Source organism: Rhodotorula paludigena (assembly GCF_050403205.1).
Source record: "Rhodotorula paludigena JCM10292 DNA, Rt_paludigena_JCM10292v1_ctg21, whole genome shotgun sequence".
Taxonomy (NCBI): Eukaryota; Fungi; Basidiomycota; class Microbotryomycetes; order Sporidiobolales; family Sporidiobolaceae; genus Rhodotorula; species Rhodotorula paludigena.
In genome coordinates, this window is record NW_027481437.1 from 13,299 (window position 1) to 35,044 (window position 21,746).

At 64.0% G+C, this 21,746-nt stretch overlaps 6 protein-coding genes across 6 annotated transcripts; 4 read left to right on the top strand and 2 right to left on the bottom strand.

Annotated features, from left to right (window-relative positions):
• Window positions 1-247: 247 nt before the first annotated feature.
• Window positions 248-5,506, bottom strand: JCM10292_003517 (uncharacterized protein; the record flags this gene model as incomplete). The annotated part of the gene is made up of 11 exons (XM_076649066.1): window positions 248-579; window positions 640-723; window positions 797-1,016; window positions 1,083-1,501; window positions 1,558-1,927; window positions 1,992-2,159; window positions 2,222-2,491; window positions 2,557-2,850; window positions 2,915-3,058; window positions 3,132-4,351; window positions 4,411-5,506. 11 exons carry the CDS (start codon window positions 5,504-5,506, stop codon window positions 248-250), a joined length of 4,617 nt encoding a protein of 1,538 aa, XP_076505290.1.
• Window positions 5,507-6,086: 580 nt separating this feature from the next.
• On the top strand, window positions 6,087-8,579 carry JCM10292_003518 (uncharacterized protein; the record flags this gene model as incomplete). Its single annotated transcript, XM_076649067.1, has 17 exons — window positions 6,087-6,251; window positions 6,327-6,374; window positions 6,440-6,505; window positions 6,580-6,661; window positions 6,725-6,835; window positions 6,918-7,029; window positions 7,117-7,126; window positions 7,211-7,302; window positions 7,363-7,424; window positions 7,500-7,555; window positions 7,621-7,723; window positions 7,783-7,867; window positions 7,939-8,090; window positions 8,181-8,206; window positions 8,357-8,384; window positions 8,451-8,461; window positions 8,532-8,579. The coding sequence occupies 17 exons, from the start codon at window positions 6,087-6,089 to the stop codon at window positions 8,577-8,579; spliced, it is 1,257 nt and encodes a 418-aa protein (XP_076505291.1).
• Window positions 8,580-11,031: 2,452 nt separating this feature from the next.
• Window positions 11,032-13,373, top strand: JCM10292_003519 (uncharacterized protein; the record flags this gene model as incomplete). The annotated part of the gene is made up of 13 exons (XM_076649068.1): window positions 11,032-11,250; window positions 11,320-11,326; window positions 11,391-11,424; window positions 11,484-11,530; window positions 11,595-11,698; window positions 11,760-11,815; window positions 11,874-11,989; window positions 12,053-12,181; window positions 12,241-12,732; window positions 12,819-12,876; window positions 12,942-12,959; window positions 13,060-13,241; window positions 13,333-13,373. The coding sequence occupies 13 exons, from the start codon at window positions 11,032-11,034 to the stop codon at window positions 13,371-13,373; spliced, it is 1,503 nt and encodes a 500-aa protein (XP_076505292.1).
• Window positions 13,374-13,844: 471 nt separating this feature from the next.
• JCM10292_003520 (uncharacterized protein) lies at window positions 13,845-14,785 on the bottom strand (the record flags this gene model as incomplete). The annotated part of the gene is made up of 3 exons (XM_076649069.1): window positions 13,845-14,092; window positions 14,157-14,440; window positions 14,526-14,785. The coding sequence occupies 3 exons, from the start codon at window positions 14,783-14,785 to the stop codon at window positions 13,845-13,847; spliced, it is 792 nt and encodes a 263-aa protein (XP_076505293.1).
• Window positions 14,786-15,156: 371 nt separating this feature from the next.
• PSY2 (Psy2p) lies at window positions 15,157-19,691 on the top strand (the record flags this gene model as incomplete). The annotated part of the gene is made up of 8 exons (XM_076649070.1): window positions 15,157-16,213; window positions 16,272-16,586; window positions 16,648-16,725; window positions 16,783-17,858; window positions 17,950-18,070; window positions 18,128-18,489; window positions 18,547-18,749; window positions 18,812-19,691. The coding sequence occupies 8 exons, from the start codon at window positions 15,157-15,159 to the stop codon at window positions 19,689-19,691; spliced, it is 4,092 nt and encodes a 1,363-aa protein (XP_076505294.1).
• A 201-nt stretch (window positions 19,692-19,892) lies between these two features.
• On the top strand, window positions 19,893-21,660 carry MAK11 (Mak11p; the record flags this gene model as incomplete). Its single annotated transcript, XM_076649071.1, has 5 exons — window positions 19,893-20,388; window positions 20,454-20,705; window positions 20,762-20,841; window positions 20,901-21,148; window positions 21,210-21,660. The coding sequence occupies 5 exons, from the start codon at window positions 19,893-19,895 to the stop codon at window positions 21,658-21,660; spliced, it is 1,527 nt and encodes a 508-aa protein (XP_076505295.1).
• Between the last annotated feature and the right edge of the window lie 86 nt (window positions 21,661-21,746).

A 21,746-nucleotide genomic window follows, 5' to 3' on the forward strand; every position in this document is an offset into this window, starting at 1 on the left:
GAGTTGAGAGCGAGCGACGAACCAGCGCCTTCGCACGAGTCGCCGCGCGAAAGACACCCAAAAAGAGGGTCTTCCTGTTGCTTCCTGGTCTTCCGATGCAGGGCTCCCTGGATGAAACGAAGCTTCGCTCGGACAAATGCTCCTCTCGCACGCCTCGTCAGAGCGACAATGCTGATGCATGAGGGGTCATGGGAGGAGTAAAACGGCAAGAAGAACGTGACGATGGTGGTGGTGGTCGTGGTAAAGGCTACAAGTCACCCGACGGCGCGTTGAAACACAGACTGAAGGCGCGGTCCCCGTCCGCGACAATGATGCCGCTCCGCCCGCCATGGCCATACGCCGGCGGCGAGGGTGCGGCGCCCATCCGCCCGCCGTATGGCGAGTGCGCGCCGTACCGCGAGTGTTGCTGCTGCTGCTGGTGATAGTACGACGCGGCGGACGCCGACGCCGAAGGAGGAGAGTCGGCAAAGAGGCACTTGATGTTGTTGCCCGGGATGATCTGCATGAGCGCGCCAGACTCGACGTGCCGCACTTCGATAAAGGTCGGCTCGAAGGCGAGGACGTAAGGGTAGTGCAGCGCTGTGGAGACGGAGGTCGTCAGCAGTCCGTCGAAAGCCCGCGGAGAGGAAAGAACCGCACCGAACGAGGTCGGGAAGCCCTCCCACTGGATGATCCAGTTGGACTTTGCCCGCCAGCCGTTCTTGTTGACGTAGAATGCAAACTCTGCGGTGATAGGCACGAGGTCAGCGATCTGTCACGGTGCTGTCACGGTGAAGGAGCGCAGGTCGGGGCGCACCATCATAGCACAGCAAGAATTCGCCGTCGATGCGATAGATGGCGATCGGCTTTGCGTTTTCGCGCTTCTGGACAAAGTCGAGACTCGAGTCGGCCGGGTCGAGCAGACCTTGCGTGTCGAGTGTCTCAAGGTCGACAATCTCGAAGCCCTTGGTGCACCCAACGCAGAGCTTCGACTTGAGGAAGTGCACCGAGGACGACTCTGTCGGAATGTAGAACTCCTGCAGAAGCGCACGTGCCTACGGTGAGCCGAGGGACGGAAGTGCTGGGAATATTTGACAACGCACCTTGAAGACGCGCAAGCTCTCATTGCTCCCCTGGAGGAATTTGCGGATCGTGGGCTGCTTCTTCCCGCGCGACTGGTCCACCGGCTCAAGCGCCTTGATCGTGCTCGATACACTGCCGCTTTTGACGACGCAGACGAGCGTGCGGCCGAGGCACTGCCCCGCCTTGAAGAAGGTCGCGTTGGCCGAGATCTTGCGCGCGCGTTTCGCCGCGCCGACGGCGTCGCTCGGGTCGAGGTGGTCGACGTAGAAGGTCTGGACGGCCTTGTCGGCGAGGACGATGAGAATCCCTTGCTCCTCGAGCACGTCGAGCTGGGTGACGCTCGGCGCCGAGATGACCTTGACCGGCACCTTGTTCTTCTCGCGCAGGTCGGACAGGTAGACGCCGTTCTCCGTACCATACACCATGCGGTTGCCATGGTCTGAACAGGCGAGGCAGTCAGCGGGCAATCGTTGTCAAGAGCAAGGAGCAACGCACCGAACGGCGCAGCGCAAGTGAGGCGGTTGGTACCGACAAAGTAGCCCGCGCTGAGCGGAAGCGTCTCAAAGACGAGGCTGCGCTCGCGCAGCTCGTTCTGGCGCTCCTCGATCTTCTCGAGCCACTTTTTGCGCGCGGTCCAGGTCGCCGCCCAGAGCGTGATCTGGTACCCTCGCCGCCCGAGGTGGATGCACGTGAAGGCGAAGCCCTGCTTGTTCTTGTCGGCGCCCGGAGGAGGCTGACTCGCGGTCGCGGGGATCTTCACCGACGAGGCGTTGCGGGCCATGAGGGATCGCGGGCGGGCGACACCGCCTCGTGCTGACGCGAGGTCGTCCACAGGTGCAACGACGAGAAGCTCGAGCGGAATTGGCTGCGTGAGCAGGCAGGCGTTAGACACGAGCGGTACTCAACAAGTCAAGAGCGTAACGACGGACCTTGCGGTACACCTTGTACTGCTCGTTCTTGCTCTTCTGCTTGACCATCAGGATGGCGTGGTCGAAGAGGAAGACCTGGAGCTCGGCGCTGTCGCTCTGCGTCCCGCCGCGCTTCTTGAGCGGGCCCTTGAAGATGAGCTCGCGCTCTTCGTCGCGCAGTCGCAGGTCCTGCGCAATCCCAAGCGTCAGTTCCTGCCAACGGCCGGAGACGAGCGAGCAGGGAAACGCACGACAGCCTCGCCGTTCTTGAACACGAGCTGCTGATCGAGTTGCGCAAGGTTGAACCGGTTCTCGCTCTTGCCCGTCTCGACGTTGACCTTGGCCAAGAACTCGCGCACGAGCTTGATGACCTTGGGGATCGCAACCTTGTCCGGGTTGTCGTCGGCCGTATGCTTGAGGCACGCTTCGAGCAGGAGCGGGTACCTGGCGAGTCGCGTCGTGGGCTTGGTCAGGTAGCCGTTCAGCTCAAGCTTGCGCGATTCCGGTAGCCGTTCCGTTTCCTACGCGAGTGACACGCTTATCAGTCAACTGCACACGATGACCGAAAGAGAGGAAAAGGGCGCACGTCGACGAACTTGGCAAAGGCGGGATTGCTGCCCTTCTCCTTCTCGAACTCGTACTTGCCGTACAGCTGGTGCGCGCCGTACTTGACGAACGGTGCAAAGTGCGGGACCATGTCGAGGAAGATGTCGCCGATGTGGTCGACGACGTGCGCCTGCTTCTGGCGCTTGTTGAGCATGTCGGCCAGGCGCACGTTGACAGCGTAGATCTCGAGCACGTTCCAGAAAACCTGCGTGACAAAGTCTTCTCGCCGCGCTTCGGGGATGATGTTGCTCGACCGCAGCGGCTTGATCCAGTGCTGCAGCGTCGCGCGAGCGGGTCAGCCCGAAGAGGCGGAAAGGGCGGGTCCAGCAGAGACGCACATCTCGCAGGTACTCGAGGTCGCGGACAAAGTCGCGCTCGGTGTAGAAGACCTCGTTGATGGCCTCCTGGCGCTTCTTCTCCTGGTCGCTCGTCGAGTCGAGCACCTCCTGCGGCACCGAGTGGATCCACAGCGAGCCCGGTTCCTGCGCGTGCCAAAAGCTCGTCAGTCTCGCACTCTCCGCCATGGCACACCTCAACCCGAAAGCGTGGGCGCACCCGCAGCTCGAGCAAGCTCTCGACACTGTCCCTCCGCTTGAGTTGCTGCCCGACGTCTTCCAACCCGCCGCTGAGCCCCTCGCGCTTGAGGTTGAGCCGCGCCTGCTGCTCGAGCCTCCGCGGGCACGCAATCGAGTAGCACAGCCGGTCGCGCGTGCACGTCGGCGAGTAGCAGTCGGTCAGGAGCGTAAACACGCCCGTCGGCAGCGGCGAGTCGTCGTCGTCCTGCGCGCCCGCGCCCGCAGCGCCCTGCGCCAGTGCAGGGACGCTCGCGCGCCGCACGTCGGTCGCGTACCCCGGAGGCGCGACCGAGCTCGAGGTCGAGACGACGCTCGCGCGCGCCTGGGCGAGCCCCTGCGCCTGCGCGAGCGCGGCCGCCGAGCCGGGCGCGTGCGGGTGCTGCGCGACCAGCTGCGACTCGTCCCCCACGCCGTGGTCAAAGAGGGCTGCGGCGCCGGAAGAAGGGACGAGGCGCTCCTTGAACTGGTAGATCTCGTTGGGCGAGTCGCGCAGGCGGTGGGCGTACGTCACGTCGTGGAAGAACTTTTGCGCATCGAGCGCGCGGCCGAGGAGCAGCGCGAGGTTGCGGTCCGACGTCTTGATGATGTAGGCGATGCGGTCGACGGCGTCGCGCCCGTCGAACGCGTCCTGGTACACGAGGCCGTCCTTGATGCGCTCCGAGACGGGGATGCGGTCTTTGAACGCGGCAGCGACGCGCGACAGCAGGGCCGGATAGACGACGGGGCTGCGGCGCGGGACGAGCGCCGAGGGAGGGAAGTTGCCCGCGCCACCGCCACCAGGAAGCGGGGCAACGGGCGAGTTCGAGCTGTAGGAGGGCGGGCGGACAGAGGGGGCGAGGGAAGGCTGCGACGCGGAGAAGGCAGCAGTGGGCGTCGGGAGCATCGACGAGTCCCAGCTGCGGTACAGGTCTGGCCGCTCGGAAGCCGAGAACGACTGGGCGCGGTCGGCGGCGTACGCGGCGGCGAGTTTCGGCTGGGTCGGGAGGATGCGCATCGATTCGGTCGATGTTCGCGACTGAAGGACGGGGCTCGATGTCGCAAAGGGGGTGCCGACGCCGTAGGGATAGGAGAGCGAGGCGGTGGACTGGTTCAGCGCGGTGAGGCCGCGGCCATCGTGCACGATCTGCTGCTGGTAGACGGAGCGCAGGTCGCTGTCGGCAGAGCTTCGTCGTGACTGATTGAGCGCGGAAGGGTAGTGATCTGCCGATGAGAGAGCAGGGTCAGCGAAACGTCAATCGCGATGCGAGCGCGGCACGCACCGTAGCTCGACAACCCCGACCCGCTCAGGTCGAACCCGTCAGCCTCTTCACCGCGTGATGCAGAAGCGACGCGCTTCCCGAATGTCGAGCTCATGGTCGGCGTCGCAGACCCGCCTCCCGACGACCGCCTCGTCCATGCATCCCCGCCTCCACCTGACTGCGAGTCCCACCCGCCGAAGAAGTCATCCTGCGACGGGATCTCGGGCAGCTTCGGTGGGCCGTACCCAGGAACGGCGGACGCGGTCGATGGGAGCGGGGCGTGCGCCGCGGCGGCGGGCGAGGCGTTGGGCGAGAGCGAGCCGGGCGTTGAAGTGTTCGAGTGCTGCGTCGACGCCGATTCCGGGTACGTGTAGGGGAGGGACGAGGCGGACGAGGTCGACGGGCGCGAGAAGAGCGACGTCGACGTCGACGTCGACGCGGTGGGCGGGCCCGACGAGAGCGAGGGGGCGTACGCGGCGCGTGGGGACGAGTACGAGCGGATCGATGCGGCCCCGGACGCGAGTGTCGCGTCTGCGGATGCGCTCGGCAGCTTGCCAAAGTCGGCGTCGGCGGGCGCAGGGTAGTAGCCGGGGACGGACGAAGCAGGCTGTGCGGACCAGGACGCCTGCGGCTGCTGGTACGCCTGCGCGCTGCTGTAGGCCCTCTGTGGTGCGTAGGGCTGCTGCTGCTTTGCGCCGTACGCGTATGCGGCGGCGAGCGTCTGCGGGTCGGCGGACGTCGACGAGAAGGACGATCGCTGGCTCGCGGTGCTGCCGATGCTGCCCGGGTCTGCCGGGGTCCCGCGGTAGCTGCCCTGCCCTCGCACGTACCCTTGCTGCTGCGACTGCTGCTGACCAGCGGTGTGCGACTGGGCGTGGCCCGGCGTCGTCAGGCCAAACTGGGCATAGGGCTGCGCCGAGTACTGCTGCTGCTGGTAGTACTGCTGGTAGTACTGCTGCTGCTGCTGCTGGTACTGTTGATGCTGTTGCTGTTGCTGCTGCTGGTGTTGCTGTTGCGAGTGCGAGTGCGGGTGCGGGTGGAGGGCGTGGGCGCGGGCGTGAGCGGGGGCAGCGCGGCGGCCAAAGAGCTCGTCGTAGGCCTGCTGCTGCCGAGACATTGGCGCTTAGCGCGCGCGCAGTCGCTCGCGGCGCGCGGGCTCTGCGTGGGCGGCGAGGCGGCAGCGACGGCGACGGCGTCAGGCGAGCGAGCGAGGCGACGAGGCTCGCCGCACAAAGTCGCCCCTTGCGCTGCTTTGATCTGCTGAGTGTACCCTGTAGCCAGTCACACGACTGTCGGTGCCTGCCTAGCCCCGCCCGCTTGCAGTGGAAGCGAGCGTCGACGTGTCTCAGCCGTCGGGCACGCAGAGTCGCCGGACGAGGCGTCGCTCTCGCTCCCAGTTCCTCCAAGCGAGCACCAGACCGCACAGGTGAGCTGCAGTCTAGTGCACTGGTCAGACGCACTGTCCACCTCACCCCCTCCCGGTGCCGCCCGCTCTCGCCGCTGGCTTTCACGCGCCACCTCGCGTCCACCCTTCCGCTCGCTCGCTCTCTCGCTGACGCCTCGCCCCGGCCGTGTGCAGAGTCAGACAAGCACTCAGACATTTTGCACACCTCTCCACCGCCTCTGCCGATCCCCGCCCGCTCGCTCTCGCCAGCCACCGCACCCCCACTCGGACTTCACCACACCTCCATCGAGCCATGCTCTCGCGCCTCGCACCCCGCACCGCCCGCACCCTCGCGCGCGCAGCAGCACCCGCCGCCCGCCGCACATACGCGTCGGAAGCCGCCGCCTACGCAGGAGGGCCCACGTTCGAACTTACCGAGGAGCAGGTCGGCATCCGCGAACTCGCGCGCAGCTTCACCGTGCGTCGCCTGCTCAGCAACATGCACGAAAGGACTCATCCGCAACGGGATCGCTAACTCGACTGTGACGAGCAGGCGAACGAGGTCATCCCTGTCGCTGCCGAGCATGACAGGACCATGGCGGTGCGTCGGAGACCACCCCGTTTTCATTCTGACCCTGGCGTTCGCTGATCGTGCTCTCCGCACAGTATCCGTGGGAGGTGATCAAGAAGGCGCACGCCGAGGGTCTCCTCAACGTGCACGTCCCGGAGGAGGTGCGCGGCTCGTCTCTCTCGTATCGCTTGTCGCGTAGGACCGGCCTGATGCAGCCTATCGCTCTTCGAAACAGTACGGCGGCGCTGGATTGAACGTCATGTCGTCTTCGCTCGTCTCGGAGGAGCTCGCCTACGGCTGCACAGGCATCCAGACGGGTCAGTCCTTCCCCCTCCTTCCATCTCGTCCGCGCACGCTCACACTTGCGCGCGGTCCAACAGCGATTGAAGCGAACGGTCTCGCCTCGGCGCCCGTCATCATCGGCGGCAACGATGCGCAGAAGCGCAAGTACCTCGGCCGGCTCACCGAGGAGCCGCTCATGTGCGCGTACGGTGCGTCTCGCCTCCCCGATCTGTCCTTCCGCTGCTTTGCCGTGCAACTCGAGGACTAAGGCGATGGAACATCGTGCGACAGGCGTTTCGGAGCCCGGCGCTGGCAGCGACGTGGCGTCGATCAAGACCAAGGCGACGCTCGAGGGCGACGCGTATGTGCTCAACGGGTCCAAGTGCTGGATCACCAACGGAGGGTGCGCTGCTTTCTCACTCTGCATTCGAGGCGCAGGACAGCGCGCAAGCTGGACATAGACTGACCTTCCCAATCCTCTCTCTCGCAGAGTCGCTAATGTGCGTGTCCCCTACACCGTCCTCGGTCTGTCGTCTCGTCCGGAAGACGTACAGAGCTGATAGCAGAGGGATATCTGCGCTCAGTGGTACTTTGTTCTCGCCAAGACGAACCCGGAAGGAAAGCCGCACAAGGCTCTCAGTGGCTTCATCGTCGACGCCGACACGCCCGGCATCACGTGCGTCCCCTCAATCACTCGAGGTGTCTGCGTCTTTATACTGACCATGAACGCGAGCAGCGTCGAGAAAAAGCTCGTCAACATGGGTCAGCGGTGCTCCGACACGCGCATCATCAACTTCGGTGCGCCTCGCTTTGCTCTCAATCCTGGCGTCCCTCTCGTGCTGTCCTGATTAGAATACTATGCCGAGCGTGTAGAGAACGTTGTCGTTCCGAAGGAGAACTTGCTCGGCAAGGAGGGCGACGGCTTCAAGGTGGGATCCTCTTCCTTTTCTTGGCCCGATTCCGAAGCTCACCTCCCACACATCTTACACAACAGATTGCTATGGGTGCCTTTGACATCACGCGCCCGCTCGTTGCCTCTGGCGCCGTCGGCCTCGCGCAGCGCGCGCTCGCCGAAGCCGCCAAGTACGCGCACGACCGTGCGTCCTTCACTCTCCCTTCCCGCTCGATCGGAATGCTGAGTGTGCTCGAGGCGCAGGCAAGACGTTTGGCGTGCCCATCATCCAGCACCAGGCGATTGGGACCATGCTCGCCGAGATGGCCATCGGCGTCGAGCTCTCGCGGTGCGTTCGCCTCGCCCCCTCCCCTCTGCCCACCCCCTTCGACAATGTTGACGCTTTCGATCGCGGCGCAGCAACGCCGTGTGGCGCGCGGCGACAGCCAAGGACGCGCAGGACCCGCGCACGACGTACCTCGCGTCGATCGCAAAGGCGTTCGCGAGCCAGACGGCCGTGTCCAACGCCGACAAGTGTGTGCAGATCTTTGGCGGCGCGGGGTACAACACTGGTGCGTTCTTCGCTTTGAGGTTGTTGGGCAGCTTGACGGCGCGTCGGAGTGAAGAAGCGCAGGAGACTGATCTTTGTGGTCAACCTGCAGAATATCCGGCTGAAAAGCTCTTCCGCGTACGTGACAGGCCTTGTTTTTGCCATGTCGTCTAGCTGTGGGCAGGCGAGACGGGAAAGGCCTTCCAGCATCATACAGCGGATTCGGTGTGCACCGCGCCGTGCGTGCCTCGCTGACACTTCCCGGTCGTGCTCTTTACATGCATGCAGGACTCGAAGATCTTCCAGCTCTACGAAGGTGCGTCTCGACACTGCTGCGCTTCTGGCTGTTGAAGAATTCGCTGACACGCCGGAATGCTCGCAGGCACCACCCAGGTTCGCTTCGCGCACTCCTTGCGCTCTTTCCTCCACGCGTCCATTGCTGACACGCCGACGACTCGCACAGATTCAGAACCTTATCATCAGCCGTGTCGTCGCCAACGATTTCGCGTGAACTGTCGTTCTCGCCGCTTCTCCCGCTTTGCACCCCGTAGCGTCCGCTCGCATCGCATAGAGCGCCATCCTCTCCCTCTCAAGTGTGCCGCTCCAGTTCTGTTCAGCTACCCCCTCTGTGTCGTTCCCACGCAATGCTATCCTTCCTGCTCAGACGGACGCCGGGCGCAACGATTCCGCACAAGTGAGAGCCTCTGTGAAACGGCGCGACCTGTTCTCTCGGGCGCCGAATCGACTGCGAGATGCGAAATGGTGTACAAGTTACATGTCTTCCGCCCGCACACACTGGCAGGGAAGGAGGATGGAGGCGAGCCCGCCTGCCCGACCACCGGCGACGACAAACGCCAACGCCCCGCCTGGTCTATGCGCTACCCTTGAGCTTGGCCTCCTGGAACAGCACATGGCGGCCGGCTGCGGGCGTATGAAAGCAAGGTCAGCGGTCTTCTCGTTCGCCTAGGTGCCGAGCTGAAGCTAGGTCGTACCGATCGGGTCGAACTGCGCACGCCACTCGAGGTCAGCTGAAGGCCACTAGGACGCGTCAGAAGCAGGCAGAGCGTACCTTCATGAAGGCGAGCTTCTTCTCGGCCGTTCGAGGGCGGCGAGCGATGTAGGCGAAGCCGGTGCCGACACTGCGCAATTCGAGCCGCTCGAGCGGGTCAGCGTCCACCGTAGCATCACATCAGGCCCGCAGGCCAGAGTCTGCATCCGCAGAAGTCGTCCGCAGGCCAGGCGAGCTGATGAAGAAGCGAGTCGGGCTCACGTCGAGAGAAGGCGGACGACGACCAATCTGAGGGACCGCAGCAGGTCAGTGGGCGCTCAGAGCTCGTGCAGGAGCGCTGTGGACGCACCGCGACTTTGCCTTTGCCATGGCGACGACGGGGCGGGAAGTCAACCTGAGATCCCCCTCTTTCCTCTCGTCGAGCAAGAGTGGGACTTTTCTGCTCACATCCGCTTGCCGTCTCTCTGCTGGGCACACTTCTTGCGAGCAGCTGAAGTAGCTATTAAGACGGCTGGCGGGAGACCCAGTCGCTTGCTTCCTCCGAGTTTCGCCGCTCGAACCGGAGGAAGGGGGTGCCACTCGATTCTGGCTTACGCTGCAGCCCACTGCGGTACAGCCTACTGCTACGGTAGTACCGGAAAGACACAGTCGAAGAGCGGGCCTTGAATCACAAGGCATGGGAAGTGACCGGGAGCCGTCATTTGGCCGCAGCGTTGCTTGTGCCCTTGGCCATGCTCGCCTGTCACGTGCAGCCTGCCCAAGATCTGGCTTGAAGCAGTCTAGCTGTGTGCGTAGATAACTGTCGTGCGCAAAGCAAGGGTGAGGAGCAGCACAAGGTCGCGTGGAAAGCACGGCAGCGTCAGTCTGACCCTTCTCCGGCGTGCAAACTTTGGTCAAGCAGCTTGGCCCGCGCCGGGTTCATTGCACCTAGCTTTTGCGATGCAGCAGCGCAAGAAGGGAGCGAATGGTCGAAGGAGTTGTGACCTTGTGTTCCTCGGCAATAGCGCAAGAAAGCACGAGCGCGGCCAACATCGTCCGCCTGCTCCTGCGTTCGATGATTTGCTGTCATACTGCGTCGGTGCGCACGGTCGGAGCTGCATTGAACAGCACAAAAAAACAGGAGAGCGCGAGATGGAGGAGAAGAACGAAGAACCCGCCTTGCGGATAAGCGTTGCGCGTGCGCGACCAGGTGTTCGAGATGGATCCGGCTGTCGCGGGTACACCCGAGGCCAACGGGACCACCACGATTCCACTGTTGCCGACTCAGCGGGAGCTGGAATCGTGACGGCAGCCCAGCCAGTCGGCGCGCCGGGAAAGGTTCGATTGCGGTCCGAGCGGCACACGTCGGGCAGGGCGAGGCTCGAGCAAGGAAGAGCGGAGATTCGCCCGCGTCTGCCAGGCCGAGCGTTGCAGGGCAGAAGAGCGGGCAAAGGCGAGCTGTGCATCGAGAACGAGCGCACGATCGTGAGTGTCACCTCCATCCCCTTCCGTCGAGCGCCCTCGATTCCGCGTGGCGGACGGCCTTCTCAAGTTGTACGGAAGCGCTGCTCTGCAGCTCGCCCCTGCAACTGGGTGCGTCGCACTCGTGCAGCCCTGCCCCCATGCACTCCCGCGGCTTGATCGCCGCCTCCGCATGTCACGATAGCGCCTGGTGGCTCCACCTCGCGCTGGCAACGCGCAATCCTGTGTACCTAAGTGGGCTTCCTGCACGCTCGAGACACAACGTGGCGCGGTGCTGGGTGGTTCCAGGCCCGGAAAAAGCGGCCTTTGTAAGACGAAAAGGAGACGAGGATGTCGTGCTTCGAGCTCATCGCAAGGCACACGGCTGCGGGTGAGCGAAATTGAGGGGGAGCCGCAAGGGAAGCCGGCTCGGCGTTGTTGCAGCGCCTCTTTTGCGTCCGTCTCCTTCCTTGGCCTTTCACCAGCACTCGAGCTTCGCTGGTGTCCGCCTGCCATGGTTGCAAACCTCGAGAAGCAGCACGGACTGGGAGACGAGCGTTCGCGGAGTCCCACCCTGGGCCCGGAGGACAACGCACTCGCGCCCACCAAGTCGCGACAGAGTTTCCGGGCGTACAACGAGAAGACGAAGCGCACGCTGTCGAACAAGCCGGACGACGTGGATGCAGCCATCTGGCTCGAGGAGGCGTCTGTTACTGGGATCAAGGAGCGCAAGGTTCGTCCACGGTGGTCCTCGATGGCGACATGCTGTTCAATCGACTGACCTGATTTCTTTCTCCTGTAGCTCAGTTGTGCGTTCAGACGAGCTCGTGACAACAGCAACTTGCATCGACTGACCTTCACATGCCGGCACAGGGATTCAAGCGGCGCTCCTCCTCCTCACCGAATAGTGCGTCTCCTCGAACGTCGCCTGATTGCGCTTTGTTGCTGACAAGTCCATCCTCGCAGTGTCGTCCTTGCCACCCTCGCCTTCCCCTACTCGTTTCAAATGCTCGGTCCGTCCTCCCGAACGGTTAGCCCGCTGAACACCGCGTACTCACTCAGATCCGTTCCCTGCAGGTTACGCCGGCGGTACGCTCACGACCGTCATAATTGGGCTTTCGACCTACTACACGTCGCTGTTGCTCTGGCGTTTCTGTGCGGCGCACCCTGAAGTTCGTGATGTACGTGCCTTTCGACCCCCTTTTCTCCGCCAAGTTGCCGTGCTGACAATCTCTTCAACAGATTGCGGATGCGGCTCAGGTGCTCTGCGGCGGACACCGCATCGGGTGGTACATCGGGTGCGTCACCTTGGGTTCGCTCACCTCCGCAGCCTTGCTGATTCCCTGCATCTTACAGCTTCATTGCCCTCGCCCTGAACGCCTACTGCATCATGGGTCTGCACGCTGTTGCCGGCGCTACCGCTGTGCAGACGATCCGTGACGGCTCGGAGGTGACGCTCGTTTGGGCTGTTGGTGCGTTGTCCCGCTCGCATGGCTATCTGCGGGAAGGCAAACACTCATGCTTCGACCGCCTAGTTATCACAATCCTCATGTGGCTCCCGTCCAACATTCGCGACTTCTCTTCGATGACCGCCCTCGGCCTCGTCGCCGCCTTCACCATGCTCGTCTGTGTTCTCATCGTTCTCTGCGGTCACGGTGTCCAGGGTGCGCCAGGTCGTGATTTTCGCAGATCCAGAGTGGAACTGACGAAAACGATGCTCTAGGCTACCCGTCCGGCTGGACGCCTGGCGATGTGATCACGCACTCGGTCTGGTCGCCGCCTGGCACGACCTTTGTCCAGTGTGTCAACGCGATCCTCAACATTGCCTACACCTTCATCGGCCACGCCCTCATCCCGTCCTTCATCGGCGACATGGAGAAGCCGCAAGAGTTCCCCAAGGCGCTGGCCGTCTCGATGAGCGCGCAGCTCCTCCTCTACACTATTACGGGCGCTGTCGTCTACCACTACACCGGGTTCGAGTTCACCACGGCGCCGGCGTACGGGTCACTCATCTCGAAGTACGGCAAGGTCGCCGCCGGATTCACCCTCCCGACCATCGTCATCGTCGGCGTTCTGTACTCGCTCGTCGTCTCCCGCGCTATCTACTTTCAGATCTTCCAGGAGGGCTCGAGGCACCGCACGCGCCACACCGTCAAGGGCTGGTCGACGTGGCTCGTCATCGTCTTTGTTGGCTGGGTCATCTCGTTCATCATCGGTGCGTACCTCCCCCTCGCGCTGTGGTCGCGTGCATTGGCGTTGCTGTGCACTCTTGGGCATAGACTTATCCGGTGGTATTCGCAGGCGAGGCCGTTCCCTTCTTCTCCGACCTCCTCTCTCTCATCTCGTCCCTATTCTCCTCGTGCGTCTCGGCCGCTAATTTCGCCTTTCTTGCTGTTCACTGACGTGTTCTCGTTCTTATATCAGCTGGTTCGGATATATTATGCAAGTGACCTCCCTCGCTCTCCAGAAGCGCGAGTAGCTGACCTGCCTTGTCGACCCCCTTTTCCCGTCTCCCGACCCACCGTCCCCTTCCCCCCTACAGGTGGTCGATCGCCTACGTCCAGATGGACCGCAAGCGCATGTTCTCCAGCCCGCTCAAGATCCTCGAGACGTGCTTCGTTGTGTGCTGCTTCTGCGCCGGCGCCTTCTTCTTCGTCGGCGGAACGTATGCATCCGTCCAGTCGATCATCGACTCTTACAATGCAGGTGCCGTCAAGTCGCCTTGTGAGTCTTTGTTCCGTCTTCCTGTCAGGTCCCGCGTCTCGAACCTGCGTTCGGGAGCACAGGACTGATCCGCTCCTCTCCCTCCTCGCAGTCACTCGCGCCAACACCGGCTTTGTTCTCGACAACCGGTAGCCGAAGCATGCACTTCAACCCTGCCTACAACCCATAGAGACCCTCTTTCACATCTCGTCTCTACTATACCCTTCTTCCCCTCGAGACCCCTTTCACGCCCGGCCGATCTGCGTCCCTCGTTCGGCACTCTGGCGGCGTTGTATAGACTAGTAGACCACCACCTTTCTGCCTCGTTCTGCCTCGCTACACCCTACTGCTTATCTGGCCTATTCGGTTGTTGAGTCTGCCTGCGCACTTCCCTTCTCATCATCTCCTTCTTCGGTGCCGTCTCAAAATGCCCTGGCTCGTCAAGAGTCGAGATCTGTACATTTGCGCGCGGCTATCGAGGCGGAGAGGCTAGGTATGACTACAAGTGTGGGCGATGAAGGAAAGGGCGCTCACAGGACAGAGGGCATGACAGGACAGACCCGGAGTCAGAGAAGGGGGAGTCAGAAGCGAAGACCGCGAGCGATACACCAGTAGCGCGACAGCCTAGAGGACATCGCGCTGCAGCCCGTTCGGCAGCGGCGGCACTGGCGGAATCGCACTCATCCCATCGTGGCCCGCGCCGGCCGTTCCGCGCGAGTTGGCCTCGGTGTTGGCCTCCACGACCTGCTCCTCAGTTGCGTCTTCTTCATCGTCCTCGTTCTCGAGCAGCGCTGCGGCGCGCTTCATCGCTGCGCCTTCGTTCGAGTAGTGCCGCCCGCGCTTCTGGGCGAACTCGCGGCGGTGCTCCATGGCTGCGCGATGGAGCCTGTGTCAGCTTGCAATCGAGAAGCCACTGGACGGAACAGCTGCACGCACTCTCCTCGTCGACGTCCTCCTCGTCGTCGCTGTCGTCGGCCGGACCCGCCCCGTCGAGAGCCATGCCAGCCCCCGCTCCCGCTCGTCCCGGCGCGGCCGCGTCGGCGCGCGCGCTCGCGGCGAGGTCGCTGTTGCTGCGCTCGACGCGGACCATCTTCTCGCTCGCTTCCGAGCCGCGGCGGGACGAGGCCGAGGGCGAGGTGGGGCCGCTGCCAGTCGACGAGCCGAACGAGGTCGACCCGAGCGAGATGCCGGGAATCTCTGCGTGCGCCGCACCGGTGAGCCTGAGAGAGCACTCGTGAGGGAAAGTAACGGGACGCACGGTCAAGGTCCATGACTTCATCCGTCTCTGCGTTGTAGCGGACGAACGGCGTCTTGGGCTCGGTAATCTTCATCGTCGAGTCGCGCTGGAGGTCGTTCAGGCTGAGATTGGCCTCGTCCCACGCGAGCTGAGCCCCTGCGCCAGCGCCATGCGGCGCCTGCTGTGGGGGCGAGCCTGCGGCGCGAGGCAGCGACGACGACGACGAGGGGTTCGAGTGATTCTTGAGGATGCCGCGCGGGCGGGTCGCCGACGAGTGCGAGGGCTTGCGCACGGGCGGGCCTGCAGGCTGCTGCTCTTCGACCTGCATCGTTGCGCGGTGGGCAGAGCGAGAGTGCGGAGTAAGATGACGGCGTCGCGACCACGAGAGAGGTCAGGCGCCGCTTCGTCTGGATGCGAAAGCTGGGTCTTGCACAGTCTACTTGACAGTCTCGTGTGGCCTGTACCTGGGATTAGAGCGCACTTTCGGGGACTTGCGGGCTCGTTGTTTTTCGTCCCCGAGTCGCGTGCATGCACCTCCGCTTCCTGTCAACGCTGCTCTCCCGCGCACGCTAGCAGAGACTGCGCGCAGGAGACCGCCAGCCGACAGAGTACACGCCCAGCGACCCGTCCAGCACCGCGTCGAGCCTTGCTGCGTCGCATCGGGGCGACTCTACCTCGCCGCGACGTCAACCAGCGCCCATGTCAAGCTCGGCAGCTCCTGCGGGCGCGTCAGACGCAGGCGCGGCACCGCAGAGCACCTCGCTCGACCACCTGCACGCGACGGCACCCTCTGCGGAGCAGCCTGGGCCGGCCGAGGTCGACCGCTCGAATGCGCCCTCGCCGTCGATGTCGCTCAGCGCGGGCGCCGTAGGAGACGCAGCTGCGACCACGTCAGCTACGCGGGCGCGCAGCGATGTGGGCGCGCCTGCGAGCGGCGGACCCGCAGCAAGTGCAGCCGGACCCTCGACACCGACGCGCTCATCTCCGACCTCTGCATCGACTGTCCCGCCTGCCGAGGCAGCGGATGCAGCAGAGCAGCCGCAGACGGCGTCTCCCGTGCAAGCGTCCGCAGTCGACTCGTCCCCGACCTCGGCCCGCAGCGCCTCCTCGTCCCCAACCGCCTCTCCCTCTTCCTCCGCCTCGCAGTCGCCCAGCGGCGGCGTGCCCAGTCGCCGCGTAAAAGTCTACCGACTCAAGGACGACGCCTGGATCGACCTCGGCACGGGCACGTGCTCGGGCGTGTTTGTCCAGCCGCCGCCGCTCGACGACGACGGCGACGATGCTCGCATGCTCCCCGAGGAGGAAGAGGGCGCATGGATCGTCGTTCGTCGCGAGCGCACGAGGAGGGACGGGAGCGAGTCTCCCACGGGTAAGAAGGGCAAACGGGCAAGGGTGGCAGGCGAGGATGCGATGCTGAGCGGGACGGATGCGGATGGTTCGCCGAAGAAGCGAGACCAGGACGAGGATGAGGAGCCGCTCGAGGAGGAGGTCATCCTCAAGACCAGGGTGCAGCCCTACCCGCCGGGCTACACGCCGGAGGACCTCCTCGACGAGGAAGAGCTCACGACGGTTGACGACAACGGCAACACAACCGTCGACGCGGGCGGGTATCAGCGTCAGCAGGACACACTCATTGTCTGGACCGAGCGCTCGGCAGTCGAGGGCGAAGAGGAGCAGGAGATGGCGCTCAGCTTTGCGACTCCCTCGGGCTGCGGGGAGATGTGGGAATTCATCAAGGCTGCGCGACGCTTTGCGGGTGCGTTCACGTCTTCCATCTCAACAAGCCATGCTTGTTGACCTTCCTCCATGCGCAGCCGAGCAGCAGGGTCTGCTGCATTCGCCGTCTCCTTCCCCGTCCGAAGGCCTCTCGTCTCCCCGACCTTTCCCTCTTAACGGCCCCAGCTCCGCCTCTCTCGCCAGCGCGCTCCCCGAACCCACGCTCGGCTCGATCCCACACATCGAAGATGCCGTCCGCGCGTTGTCCCGCACGGCGGTTGGGCGCGAGCGCGCCGCGAGCGTGATCGTCCGCACGGGCTACATCGAGAAGCTCGTCAAGGTGCAGCAGGAGGCAGAGGACCTCGAAAGCCTCGAGGACCTGCATGCGCTGTGTCGCGTCATGCAGAGCATCTGTTCGCTTCGGTCATTCTCATCCGTTCGCTTACCTGCTGGCACTGACGGTCCCGCTTGCAGTCCTCCTCAACGACAACGCCATCTTCGAACACGTGCTGCGAGACGAGATGATCCTCGGCGTCGTCGGTGTCTTCGAGTGTGCGCCGCTTCCACTCCGGTCTCGATCACCTCCTCGCTGACCCGCACGCTTCGCAGACGACCCGGAGTTCCCGACCATGCGCGCTTCATACCGCGAGCACCTCTCTTCCCCTACGGCATTCATTCCCGTCGTCCCGCCTTCCCTCCTCCCGGCTTCGCTTCTCGCCAAGATCCACCAGACGCACCGCTTGCACTATCTCAAGGACGTCGTCCTTGCGCGCATCCTCGAGGACTCGACCTTCTCGATGCTCAACTCGGCCATCTACTTCAACGAGGTCGACATCGTCAACGAGATCGCTGGCGAGCGCGAGCTCATGCGCGAGGTATTCCGCATCCTCGACGAAGACGCCGATGAGCTGTCTGCGCCCACGCCTACGCCGACTACGTCAGCCAAAGGCAAGGAGCGGGATCTCGCACTTGGCCCGAAGCGCACCCTCGGACCCAGCCTTCCCGACGATCTCCTCGACGCACGTCCTTCGAAAACTCCGCGCCTGTCTTCCCCTCCTGCATCGTCATCGTCCGCTCCTCAAATCGCCTCTACCGCGCCCGCTGCGACTCCGACCGATCCTACAACTCTCTCAGCGCGCGAGCGAAAGCTGCACGCTGCGCTCTTCCTGCAGCAGCTGTCGCAGATGGCCAAAAACCTGCAGCTGCCCGTGCGCACCAGCTTTTTCAAGACGCTCAGCGACCGTGGCCTTCTGCGCGCGCTCGAGGGCGCGCTGCGCTTTGCGGCGCGCATCGACGACGGGTCCGAGGCCGAGCGCGATGACGCGCGCAGGATGCGCCAGGCGGCGCTCGGCGTGTGGATGACGGTCGTCGACCTCGCGCCGATGGACGTCCGCGCGTACTGCCTGCGGCAGGGCAAGGAGCTTGAGAAGCGCGCGGAGGAGGCAGAAGCGCTCGAGAGCGAGGATGCCGCGGCGGCGCTGGCGCGCGAGATTGAGGACGAGGGGAAGAGCAAGGAGGAGCTCGAGGAGGAGAAGCGTGAGAAGGAGGAGCGCGAGGCGAGGCGGACGCTGTTGGGTCTGCTCATCGGCACGTTTAAGGAGGAGGACGATCTCGGGCTCAAGACGCAGCTTTCCGAGGCTCTGAGATCGCTCGTCGACGTGACGGGCGAAGGCGGTCCGTTATCGGTGAGTCACTTGGATGCCTTCGTGCTTGCAAGACGCTCTTACCGTGTGTCAGTTGCCTGGATGGCACTGACTCATGCTCCGTCGTTTGCAGGCCCCGCCACGAATGCGACAGGAGGACCCGGAGGCGGAGAAGTTCCTCCAGTTCTTCTACGACCACTGCGTTCAGTCGCTCGTTCAGCCTCTCGTCGACTTGCCCGACCAGTCTTCAGCAGGTGAGCAGAACAATCTGCCCTGCTCGCCCTCTTAAGCTGATCCGGCGTTCCTCGCAGATCCGCCGCTCGCCATGTCTCCCGCCAAGGTTGCGCTTCTCACGCATCTCTGCGACCTTCTGTGCTTCTTTATCGCCCACCACACCTTCCGCTCGAAGTACCTTATCCTCTCGTATCCGGCCCTTGCCAAGGCCGTCTCGCGCATCCTCCGCCCGCGCCCTCGTCTTACCCGGCATACGCACCTCCGCCTCGCTTCTCTCCGCTTCCTTCGCGCGTGTGTCGCGCGAAACGACGACTTCTACAACCGCTTCCTTGTCAAGCACGACCTTGTGCGATCTGTGCTCGACACGGCCGACGAGGAGAAGGACAAGGACAACCTGCTCGGCAGCGCTTGCCTCGAATTCCTCGAGTACCTTCGCACCGTACGATCCTTCCATTGCTTGACGTGTGACTCGGCGCTCACCCGCCACCTGACGCAGTCGAACGCCAAAGCGCTTCTGAATCACCTCATGGACCGCGGCGGCGAGGTCGTGCGGCGACTTGCGAACGCGAAGATTCGGACGTTCGAGAGCCTGCTGGCACGGTGGGAGATGAACAACGAGCCGCCTCCTTTGTCGCTGTCGTCCACGTCCGGCAGCGAAGGCTCGCTGGCGGCAGCTGGCAGTGGAGGCGCCACCTCGAGGTGCGTCTGCTCTTTGCGTGCGGACGCAGCCGCAGATCGACTGACACCTTCCCAACACACAGCTCGATGCAGCGTCAGCCGAGTGCTCCCGGATGGACCCCGCGTCGCGAGCTGGAAGAGGAGTCCTACTTCAACACCTCGGACGACGAAGACGAGGGCGACTCGGCAGCCACGCCCACCTCCCTGCCCGGTCCCTCCGCGGAGCTCCTCGCTTCGGCTTCCTTTGGCTCGTCCCGTCGCAAGCGGGAGCCGACCTCCAATCCCTCGATCGGCGGCGCCAGCGAGGAACCTGGCGAGCCCAAGCGGCCCAAACTTGCCGAGGGAGCCGAGACGCGCGCGAAGCCGGGCAATCCACTCGTCGACTACTTCGACGACGAGGAGGAGGAGGACGCGAAGCCGAGCGACGCAGTCAAGCCGGAAGGCGACGAGCTTGCGGGCGGGTTCATCCGGGAGCGCAGGGGCGCTTTCGATGTTGGGCCGGTCCTCGCCAAGCCGACCGAAGAGTCTAGCTCGTCCATGCAGGTCGACACGCCGCCCACGACTAACGGAACGACCGCGCCGCCGTCCACCGCGGTTCCGGATGACAAGGGTGCACCCCCGTTCTTGCCGTCCCTCGGCGCACTCAAGCGCAAGAAGGAGGAAGACGACGACGGCGAGCTCGGCCTCTTGGCGAAGAAGCGCAGCTCGTCGGTGAGCGCCCCGCCGACGCTGACGGGCATTGCCAAGGACGACAAGAAGCCTGGCGGGTTCAGCTTCTCGCTCAAGGCGGCGCCATCCCCTGCTTCGTCAACAACGGCCGCCGTGCCCGCTACGCAGACGGCGTCGTCCGGTGCGAGCAAGCCTGGAGGATTCAAGATCGCGCTCGGCGGGCTGAAGAGCAAGTTTGGCGGAGCCGGAGGAGCGGGAGGGACGAAGCAGGAAAGCCCAGAGTCGCAGGGCTGAGAGACCGGCGGAACTGCACCCGTGGTTGCTTGTTGTGCAAGTACGTCAGGCTCACCCCGCAATGCCTCGGTGCCCAGAGTTGCAAGCACCGCAGTCGAGAGAAGCCGAGTCCGCCTCCCCTGAGCGAGAGATCGAGCTCGCTTGAGGAGGGGAACGTCCGTCACCTCGAACGTAACTCGCTGCTGCTCCCTCGAGACACCGATGGCACCGAAGCGCAAGGCAACTCAGAGCGCACAGAGCGCCGCACCGGCGGCCTCGAAGCCTGCACCCGCCAAGAAGGCTCGCTTCTCCAACCCTCCTCCTCCGCCGAAGCCCGTCAGCAAGCCCAAGGCTGCGGCCAAAGCGGCTCCTGCCGCACCAGCGAACGTACAGCCCGCCGACACCGCGGCGCCGAAGCGTTTCATCGTCGCCGCGGGCTCATACGAGCGACTCCTGTACGGCCTCGAGTGCTCGTTCGAGCCGGCAGCTGCAGGATCCGAGAAGGACTACGAGCTTACGCTCGAGCCTATCTTCTCGTTCCCGGCGCACCTGTCGAGCCTGCGCACGGTCGCAGCGAGCACGCTCGTCTCGCCCGGAACGGGCAGCGAGCGGAGGGTCGGCGGAAAGTACCTCGTCAGCGGCGGGACGGACGAGGTGATCAAGGTGTGGGACCTGCCGAGGCGCAAGGAGGTCGGGAGCCTCGAGGGAGACACGACGGGTGCGTTCTCCTGCTCCCGCTCGCTTCTTCCGAGTGGACCTTCTCACCTCGGCTCTAACCCGCAGGCACGATCACCTGCATGCGCTTCGTGCCGCAGCGCAACATGCTCATCGCCGCCTCATCTGACTCGAGCATCGCGCTGTACCGCGTGCGCGACTGGACCCTCCTCCGCCAGCTCAAGGGCCACAAGGGGCGCGTCAACGCTGTCGATGCGCATCCCGACGGCCGTGTCGCGTTGTCCGTTGGCCAGGACAAGATGCTGCGCATGTGGGATCTGGTCGCGGGCAAGTCGGTGGCCTCGTTGCGGCTGGGCGGCGGTGCGTTTCTTTCCGCTCGTCGCGCCAGAGCTTCCCGCTCACTGTTGCGTCTACAGAGGGCGACGCAGTACGATGGAACACCAACGGCAGCAAGTTCTCGGTCATCTGCAACAACGAATTGACCGTCTACGGCCTCGTACGTCTTCCCGAGAACATACCGTCTGATCGCTGAGGCTGACTTGACATTTTACACAGGACATGTCGATCCACTATCAACTCTCGGCCAAGTCGCGATTCCATGACGCGCGCTTCTGCTACTTCCCGCTGGATGCGTCCGACTCGACACAGCGCGAGTACCTCTTTGTCGCATGCGAGGACGGCAAGGTCCGCGTCTTCGACGTGAGCAACCCGACACCGGTCACGATCGACGAGGAGACGGATTTGAGCGAGCTCGAGCTGCCAACCCTTGAGCCGGTCGCGCTCTTGACGGGCCACACGAACCGGTGCGTTCGCCTTTTGCGTGATCAAACTTGCGGATCCTGACGCACCTGCCTTTGTTCACAGCGTCAAGCAGATGGACCTGCTCGAGGTCGCTCTTCCCAGCCCGGCACCCTCTTCAACCGTCGTCCTCACGACCATCTCGTCCGACGGCAAGATCCAGCTGTTCGACCTTGCTCGCCTGACTCGCTCGTCCCCCGCCGTTACGGGCCAGGGCAAGGGCAAGGGCAAGGCGAAGCAGGCTGCTGCCGAAGTCGTCGAGGTCGAGCCGAGCGCCGTGTTCGACACGGACAAGACCCGACTGACGTGCGTGACGGCAATCGGGATGGTCGAGCGGAAGAAGAAGGGCGGCAAGGCGGGTGAGGCGGACGACGAGGACAGCGAGGAGGACAGCGAGGACGAGGACGACGAAGATGATGGTGACGAGACGGTGGACGACGAGGAGTTCGCGGGGATTGAGGATGAAGAGGAGGATGAAGAGGAGGACGAGGAAGAAGAGGAGGGTGAGGAGGAGTAGCGAAGTCCGCCGCATCGACGCGTCCTTGCTCAGCTATGTGCGTGCCCTAGGGAGGATTGCTGCATGCGAAAGAAGACGAAGTAAGC